The following is a 9966-nucleotide window of genomic DNA, read 5'->3' on the forward strand; positions in this document are numbered from 1 at the left end:
TTGGGTCCTTTTACGAGTGATATAGTTATAACCCATATTGGGCAGAATACTTCAAGTGCTCCCACCTAAAATTAATTTTTTTTATCGTCTCTTATATACTAATATACTATTTCGAGTTGAATTCAAAATTTTTTTCTGTTTTAGTTTATCTCATCCCATTTACGAGATACATTATATTCATTCCAATTTTAAACATCTAAAAAAAATTAGATATCTGAGTTATTATGTTTTGGGCTGTTAACTTTGAAATAAAAAAATCTTTTTCTAAATTATAATCCAAGAGCCAAACAAAGGTTACCATTATAGTAAGTGTCGGTTACTCTATTGAGATATTTTCTCTGCTTGTTACTTATGATCGAATTCTTATTTCAATTTCGAAAAGGACATTTTAAAGCTTTTTAGCCCATTCAAACGTGCTACTTCCCTAATAGAACGGAACGTTCCGCCGGAACCTTAGGCATGTTCCAGTGGAACGTTCCCTGAGCGTGTAAAATGTCCGCGGCTTGGGAACGTTCCACCCTACCGAATGAAATCTCTGAGTATATTCTAAAGATTCTCTAGGGTCAGAGAAACTCAAAGAAATTCTCCGCAGACACTCAGATAAATTCAAAGGTCCAGGTAGTTCTTTTAAATGTTTTAAAGGCTTTAAAATGTCCTTTCCGAAATTGAAATAGAAATACGATCATAAATAAAAAGCAGAGAGGCTGAAATTGAAATAAGAATTCGATCATAAATAACAAGCAGATGGGCTATATCAATAGATTAGCCGACAGTCAAGGGTCCTTTGTTAAACTTTCGGATTAAAATTAAGAAGTGAATTTTTTTAAATTTTATAGTTAGCAGCCTAAAACATAATAATTCGGAATCTACGAGTTTGGATGATTTCAGATATCTAACTTTTTTTTTTTAATGCTTAAAATTGGAATTAATACGACGTTTCTCGTAAATAGAATGAGATACGCCAAAGAAGACCACATTTTTTAATTCAACAGAAAATGGTATATTAGCATATAAGTTATAATTATAAGTATAATGAGAAAATTCATTAATTAAAAAAAAAGTGTTAATAATTTAAAGAGAAATTTAAAAAGGGAGAGTCGAATTAGAGACGGCCAATTACTATAAATAACTCTGCCCGCCTGGTACGTCACGCATACAAAAGGAACATTATATTACCATCACACCACTCTTAAAAGGACCTTGAAAAGGATCCAAATCTCTCAGACTATCTGTCAGACTACATTGTTTAAAATCGACTCTGCATATAGTCTCAAATGGGCCAGGCTATTTCGCTAGAGAATACTCAGAGATTTCTATCGGTAGGGCAGGAACGTTCCACTAGGGCCTGTGGGAAACCTTCCATTATTATTATTTTTAATAACAATTATTTCGTAAACCGTAAGAGATAGGTAAAAATAGATGTCATTTATTAGTTTTGAGTACCTAATATACTACATTGTAATATGGTATCCACATTATAAACTGACATTAATTTTGACCTATCCCTTACGGTTTATCGGATATTCATTAATAATAACAACAATAACGATCATTATGCTTTGAACGTTCCAGTAGAATGTTCCTGGAACGTTTCCAAGTGGCGGACATTTTACACGCTCAGGGAACGTTCCGAAGGTTCCCTCGAAACGTTCCAGGCACGTTCCTGGAACGTTCCGTGTTATTAGGGCTGGATCTTTAAAAATATCTACCAGAGTGCCTGCGGAGAATATTCTCTGAAGCTTCTGTAAGCCTGAGAATCTTCAGTAAATATTCTGAGATTTCGATCGGTAGGATGGTGAAACAAGAAATTTCATTTTAGTTTTTCTAAAATAGCATACCTGCTGGATATCGCAGATGAAAGTTTAAGTTAAAGCAGACTGGAATTCCTGGAAAATTGAAAAAAGAAAAAACAATAATGGTCTAGCTCTGATAATAGAAATGGGTATTAAAAAACACTGGTAGGTGCAACATCTTTTGGGTTTAGAGTGTATTTATCGATGCTCATCATATTTGTTTTATTTGCAAAATGTTTTTAATTATTAATGTGGAAACATTTGTACTAGGAAGTGGAAGATGGGCTTTAAAAAACATTCAGAGGGGCTACTTCTTAGGATCGAGTCAAGATGAGCTTAAATGTACAGCAAAGGCGCCAGGCGAAGCGGAATATTGGCTAGTTCATCTGGCTGCAAGACCTCAGGTAAACATTGTCCTCTGATTCGTTACTTTATTTTATTGGTGCGATTGTGTGTCTCATTTAATTGCAGTATGCCTATTTTCAGATTATGAGCTCGTTGCTTTTGAATTAAATTACTGGCATAATAACAGAAAAATTATTATTAGAACTCACTTGTTTTGTGATTCAATTTAAATACAGTACCGATTACAATTATCAGACCCCCTGCTATTCATCAGTTGTTTGATTGTTTCTAATTATATTTTTCTTTGAAAAATAAGTAGGGTGAGTGACCCAGTGAATGAACACTTAAGGAAATCACTGATTACAACTAGTCCATTTCACGTTATAATAATTGATTATTGTTACAAAACTTTTGAAAATAGATTCTTAAGGGTTCAAATTTCATAATCCGATAAACAAATGTTGTTTTTACCAAAAAGCTTTATAAAAAAGAATTAAATAGTGCAAAATTAACGAAAACACCAGTGAATGAACACTGTGAGTCAATGAATGAACAATAGACCACCAGTGAATGAACACTATAATTACTACAAATTAGAATTAGGATTTGGGTATAAAATTATATAGGTGCATTACAAAATGAGCAATTAAATAATGTAAAATATTAGAAAGCGTTGCGAAATTCATTAAATATATTATTTCAATAAAAACCGCAAGACATTTAGATATAAAGAAAGGAGGGAATAAAAAAGTTGAACACACGCTACCGAAAGGAATCTTTGAGTATATACTAAAAATTCTTTAGGTCAAAGAAGCTCAGAGAAATTCTCCGCAGGCACTCAGGTAGATATTTTTAAAGGTCCAGGAAGCTCGTTTAAATGGTCTGAAGGCTTTAAAATATCCTTTCCGAAATTGAAATAAGAATACGATCATAAATAACAAGCAGAGAGGCAATCTCAATAGAGTAGCCGACACTCAAGGGTCCTTTGTTAAGCTTTCGGATTAAAATTTAGAAGTCGATTTTTTTTTAATTCATAGTTAACAGCCTAAAACATAATAATTCGGAATCTACGTGTTTCGATGACTTCAAATATCTAACTTTTTTTTAATGCTTAAAATTGGAATTAATAGAACGTTTCTCGTAAATGGAATGAGATCCGCCAAAAAAGACAACATTTTTTAATTCAACTAGAAAATTGTACATCAGTATATAAGTTATAATTATAAATAAGTATAATGAGAAAATTCATCAATTAAAAAAAAGTGTTAATAATTTGAAGAGAAATTTAAAAAGGGAGAGCGGATTAGCCACGACCAACTACTGTAAATAACTCTGCCCGCCCGGTACGTGACGAATACAAAAGGAACATTATATTACCGTCGCACCACTCTTAAAACGACCACTAAAGGGATCTTGAAAAGGACCCAAATCTTTCAAACTATCTCCGAGACTATTTTGTTTCAAATCGACTTTGTTTACAAACTCAAATGGGCCAAGCTATTTCGCTGAAGAAAACTCAAAGATTTCTTTCGGTGGGGCAGAACTAGGTTAACTTTTCCTAATTTTTTATTGCAATATTTATTTTTAAAACATTTCTATCAGTTCTTTTAACCTTACAAAAAATACAACTTTTCGTTTAAAAATAGATAACTCTTATCTAGTGACTACAATAGAAAACTGCGATTTTTAGGACACATAACATTTGTAATACAACACTTTACTATGTTGCTTTAGATTAAATTAGCAAATACAATTATAAATTACACTGTTGTAAAAATTAAAATTCTTTAAACATTTATAAATATATATTGACTAGTACGCAGTAGTGCCTAGCACAAATTAATGTTTTTTATAGTTAAACAACATTTTCTAAATGCAAAAAAGTATTAAATTTCTAACCTCAAAGTTGCCTTACCTTTAATTTAGTTCGTGCTTAGTTTTTTGATGTTCTAACCACAAAAATATACATTTAAACTATAACTATTTATAGTTTATATTTATATTTATAGCTTCGATAGTTATAGTCACATTAATTGAAACAAACTTATTTATATGTAACCAAACAACAGCCAGGTCTCCGCCACCTGCTGTTTATTCACTGGACCTGCGGCGTGAAAGTTTTGCTCTAATAAATGAACACAGCGTTCGTTCACTGGAACACGGGCAATTTAAAGGTCCAGTATGTGAACACTTATTTATTAATAAAAAAACGTATTTTTTGTGAAAAAAACCTTGTGGGAAATTAAATAATAATATCTTACAACTATAACAACACAACTTTGATACAGAAAAGGTAAAGAATTTTTTTGTAAAAGCAGTGTAAACAAGGAGTTGCTTAGGCACGTACCTTATTGTGGTCGACGACTTCCTCACAATCACACGCCATAGTCGATGATGCTTTACATTCAAGATATTTTTAAAATTATATTTACAAAAATTTACTGCAATTAATTGTATATTAAACTCTTCAAAATTGCTTCAAGATTTCAAATATATAGAAATTCATAAAGACTTTAACTTTGAAAGGTTATATTTCTATATTTTTCGCATTAGTGTTCATTCACTGGTGACTGTTCAGCCACTGGATCACTCACCCTACGAGAGCTATAGGTGACAAAAAGTTTTTCCGAAAACTCTCGACATTTTAAGCCTACAGCGAACCCTGCCCTAATGACCTGTGAGAACCTTCTATTATTGTTATTTTTAATAACAAATATCTCGTAAACCGTCAGAGATCGGTAAAAATAGATGTCATTTTTGAGTTTTGAGTACCACCCTACCGATAGAAATCTCTGAGTTTTCTTTAGCGAAATAGCCTGGCCCATTTGAGTCTATAAACAGAGTCGATTTGAAACAAAATGGTCTCGGAGATAGTTTGAGAGATTTGGGTCCTTTTCAAGATCCTTTTAGTGGTCCTTTTAAGAGTGGTGTGACGGTAATATAATGTTCCTTTTGTATTCGTCACGTACCGGGCGGACAGAGTTATTTACAGTAGTTGGTCGTGGCTAATCCGCTCTCCCTTTTTAAATTTCTCTTCAAATTATTAACACTTTTTTTTAATTGATGAATTTTCTCATTATACTTATTTATAATTATAACTTATATACTAATATAAAATTTTCAAGTAGAATTCAAAAATGTTGTCTTTTTTAGCGTATCTCATTCAATTTGCGAGAAACGTTCTATTAATTCCAATTTTAAGCATTAAAAAAAAAGTTAGATATCTGAAGTCATCGAAACCCGTAGATTCCGAATTATTATGTTTTAGGCGGTTAACTATGAAATTAAAAAAAAACTGTACTTCTAAATTTTAATCCGAAAGCTTAACAAAGAACTCTTGAGTTTAGGCTACTCTATTGAGATAGCCTCTCTGCTTGTTATTTATGATCGCACTCATATTTCAATTTCAGCCTCTCTGCCTGTTATTTATGATCGTATTCTTATTTCAATTTCGGAAAAGATATTTTAAAGCCTTTAGACCATTTAAACGAGCTACCTGGACCTTTAAAAATAACTACCTGAGTGCCTGCGGAGAATTTCACTGAGCTTCTTTGACCTAAAGAATTTTTAGTATATACTCAAAGATTTTTTTCGGCAGGGCGTATATACTTCATTGTAATATGGTATCTACATCGTAAACTGACATTAATTTTGACCTATCACTTACGGTTTATCGGATATTTATTAACAATAATAACAATAACGATAATTGCTTCTTTGAGCGTTCCAGTAGAATCTTCCTGGAACGTTCCAGTAACATTCCACTGAAATGTCCATTAGAATGACATTAGAATTTCATAAACTATAAGATCCAAGAATTGGAAACGTGATATCTGTTTTTTGAAACATTAATTCTATTGAACATTTAAGTGTATATGCCTGAAAATGGTCTTACTATTTTAATTTTAATGAATCTTTGATACAAAATATTCTAATCTAATACAGGTAAATTTGAGGTCTGCTGGGCGCAAGCGCTTCGCGCACTTGAGCGCCATGCAGGACGAGATACATGTAGACGCTCCTGTACCATGGGGAGAAGACACTCTCTTCACCCTCGAATTCCGACCAACGGCATCAGCAGATATCGATGGACATGGAGATCGTGCCAAATCCGTAGGAGGGCATTACGCTCTTCACACTTGCAATAACAAATACCTTGCCCGAGATGGAAAACTTCTTGATACGTGTACTCGCGACTGCCTTTACGCTGCTGAGTTTCATGCTGGTCTTCTTGCTCTTAGGTAAAAATATATTCTGATAGATTGTAAAAACTGCTTAGATTTTTAAAAGTAGAATATTTTTGTCACATATTTGATTATAAACAATTACAGAAAAAGCAACCTCTCGCTGTTTCAACTTATCTATAATAAAAATAAACACAAATTTTATTTTTATTTGCACCTTATTAGACTTTTATGGAGGGTGGACACTGCAACTTCAGAAAAATGTGTAACTTTTTAGGTATTTCAGAATAGATTGTCTGACAGCCGTTGCAACCTATTTTCAGAAAAAAATTGTTATGACTGTTAGAACGATGTGCCTCAAAATTCGCGAAATATATGAAACACTCAAAACTTACCATCATCCGATGATAATTCGGGTTTCAGGTTTTAAAAATGCACTGAAGATTTTTTAGACCCCAAAAGGGGTTTGGCGGTGCTGGTATGTATGCTTAATCAGTGGCGCCAGTCTTATGGGAAACAGGTCGGGCGGATCTACTTCAGACAGCCCCCCCCCCTCCCCCTGTGTTTGGGGGAAAAAAATGTCATGAGCAAAAAAGAAAAAAGGAACAAGAGCAATTATCAAAATGATAACAATGAAACTCAATTTCTACGTGAAAACACATTTATCTCCTCAGGCCCTTATGTAGCAAATAAATTCTTGAAATACGTGAATAGTGCCCCAAAATTTCAAACATCGAATTAAAGAAATTGCTTCTAGCTTAATTTGAAAATAAAAAATTGATAATAATTTTTCTATACAATAAGGAATCAGCAATTTGAAAAGAAAAAGGTAAAAGAGATAAAACTACACCGCAAATAATTAAAAATTAAAACTCTAATGTACTTTTTCGCATAAATATGAAGCACTTAAATTGTTAGAACTTGAATGATTTATTTTTATCAGTTATTCAAAAGTTACTTAAGGTTGTACTCAGCGGCACTAACCCCGAGGAGTATAAACTTCTAATGATGGGTAAAGATTTCCTACAGTGGTGGGAGGGTGGATCGAGAACATCTTAAATATTACTCAATTAAATCATTTTCATTTTACAAATTTTTGAAAAACTTTTAATGTTTTTAAAACATTAGGAAACAGCGCTTATTAATTATTTAGTTATTATTATAATATTGTAAAATATGGAGTTCGAAATAAGAGATGTTTAAATGACTCGAAAGTGATCTGAAAATCTAACAATAATTAAAATTATTATTGTAGTTTAAAAAATTATGTATGGATTCGAGCACATGGCTGGTCTGATGATAAGTTAGACAAATTTGTATTGGATTCATAAAAAACTGTTTAGGCAAAATTTATTGATCAATCTTTTTCTACGACATATTTGTTGTAATCGACAAAATTAACCAGGATGCGTTCTTGCATTACTTATAATTGCCAATTCGAAAAAAAAAAGATTAGTTCTTGAACTCTGATCTACTTTTTCTCCAAATGGAATTTTTTATACCCGTTTTATTTATGCTGGCATACAACAAAGGGATATATTAGAAGCATTCTTTTTATACTTTCAAAAATTTGAAGATACTTACGAAATGGTGTTTTCATATGTAATATTCGCGAAGCTGTTGATAAATATAAATTCAATCGTGCGAATCATGGATTTGTGAACGTTCTGTTTTATTTCACTTTTTCTACTTAATTATTTCCCAATATTCGCCCCCCCCCCCCTCAAAACAGGTCGGGTAACTGCTAAAAATGAGAGTAAAGTGGTGTAGCGAATGACGTGAATTGAACAGGAAGGTGACTAACAGCTGTTGGCGCTGATACCTCATCCGTACTTGATCATACTACCAAACATGCACTCCACGTTTCGAGATCCCTGAATCTGAAAATTGTATGTACGGATATTTTCAAATATTTGGAAATCAATCGATAATCAAAATTGTAAGCCAAACAACGCACGATATAAAAAAAAAGTCAAGAGAAGGAAAAAATTGATTTTTAGAAGACCTACAAGATTATCATAAAAAATTTTATACTTTCTTGGAAAAACGAAAATTTTAATTTTAATTGCACAAAAAATAATAAAAACTAAAAAGTTCCATTTTGTGGTCAAACAATGTAGAATACGAAAAAAGATGAATTTGATTATGGGAATGAGTACCTAAAAGCCTATAGAGCTTTGAGAAACGTAATCTTTGACTATACTTAATTAAGTAATTAATTCAGATCTTTTTCATAAAGTTTTATTCAAGCATTCCAAATGCAAATAATAAATATCCGAGCGCGTCAAAATTTTATTTCCATATTTATTTACAAATAATAATTTAGTTAATTTTAAAAAGGCGTGAAATGAAATCGGAGAACTGACTTGTTATGGTGAGCAGTAATCGCAACATAAATTAGTGTTAAAAACTGAAGAGTGATGTAAAATATTGGCATGACTTTAGTGATTTCATTATCAATTTTTTTAGTTTATCATCATATTTATTGAGTAGTTTTTCATTAGCTTATATTAATCAATACTGCATAATATAAAGAAAAATGCATAATAGATATATAATTATTGGTAGTTGTAACATTTTGACAAACGTAAACAAAACATTACCTTCAAATACATATGATTTTTTTGGTAATTGCAATTTAACAAATTTCGCCACCCTACCGAAAAGAATCTTTGAGTATATACTAAAAATTCTTTAGGTCAAAGAATCTCAAAGAAATTGTCCGCAGGCACTCAGGTAGATATTTTTAAAGGTCCAGGAAGCTCGTTTAAATGGTCTGAAGGCTTTAAAATATCCTTTCCGAAATTGAAATAAGAATACGATCATAAATAACGAGCAGAGAGGCTATCTCAATAGAGTAGCCGACACTCAAGGGTCCTTTGTTAAGTTTTCGTATTAAAATTTAGAAGTAGATTTTTTTAATTTCATAGTTAACAGCCTAAAACATAATAATTCGGAATCTATGGGCTTCGATGACTTCAGATATCTAACTTTTTTTAATGCTTAAAATTGGAATTATTAGAACGTTTCTCGTAAATGGGATGAGATACGCCAAAAAAGACAACATTTTTGAATTCAACTAGAAAATTGTATATCAGTATATAAATTATAATTATAAATAAGTATAATGAGAAAATTCATCAATTAGAAAAAAATGTTAATAATTTGAAGAGAAATTTAAAAAGGGAGAGCGGATTAGCCACGATCAACTACTGTAAATAACTCTGCCCGCCCGGTACGTGACGAATACAAAAGGAACATTATATTACCGTCGCACCCCTACCGAAAGAGATCTCTGAGTTTTCTTTAGCGAAATAGCTTGGCCCATTTGAGTCTATAAACAAAGTCGATTTGAAACAAAATAGTCTCGGAGATAGTTTGAGAGATTTGGGTCCTTTTCAAGATCCTTTTAGTAGTTGTTTTAAGAGTGGTGCGACGGTAATATAATGTTCCTTTTGTATTCGTCACGTACCGGGCGGGCAGAGTTATTCACAGTAGTTGGTCGTGGCTAATCCGCTCTCCCTTTTAAAATTTCTCTTCAAATTACAGTCTGTCAAGTTAAAGCGTGGGTGGCTTTACTCGCAGTCGGTAAGGTGTATCGACATGATTTTGGTGTCAAAATATCAAGAAGAGCTCCCTCTTTC

At 32.3% G+C, this 9966-nt stretch overlaps 1 protein-coding gene across 1 annotated transcript in view; it reads left to right on the forward strand.

The window, feature by feature from the left end:
* The window catches only part of LOC117170548 (protein singed), a 131272-nt gene that overhangs the window by 97189 nt on the left and 24117 nt on the right, over positions 1 to 9966 (forward strand). The window contains exons 4-5 of the mRNA XM_033357357.1: positions 2064 to 2197; positions 6084 to 6379. Of these exons, the coding sequence (XP_033213248.1) occupies positions 2064 to 2197; positions 6084 to 6379 (430 nt within the window). The remainder of the gene's footprint in view (positions 1 to 2063; positions 2198 to 6083; positions 6380 to 9966) is intronic.

Source organism: Belonocnema kinseyi, chromosome 4 (assembly GCF_010883055.1).
Source record: "Belonocnema kinseyi isolate 2016_QV_RU_SX_M_011 chromosome 4, B_treatae_v1, whole genome shotgun sequence".
In the NCBI taxonomy this organism is placed as follows: Eukaryota; Metazoa; Arthropoda; class Insecta; order Hymenoptera; family Cynipidae; genus Belonocnema; species Belonocnema kinseyi.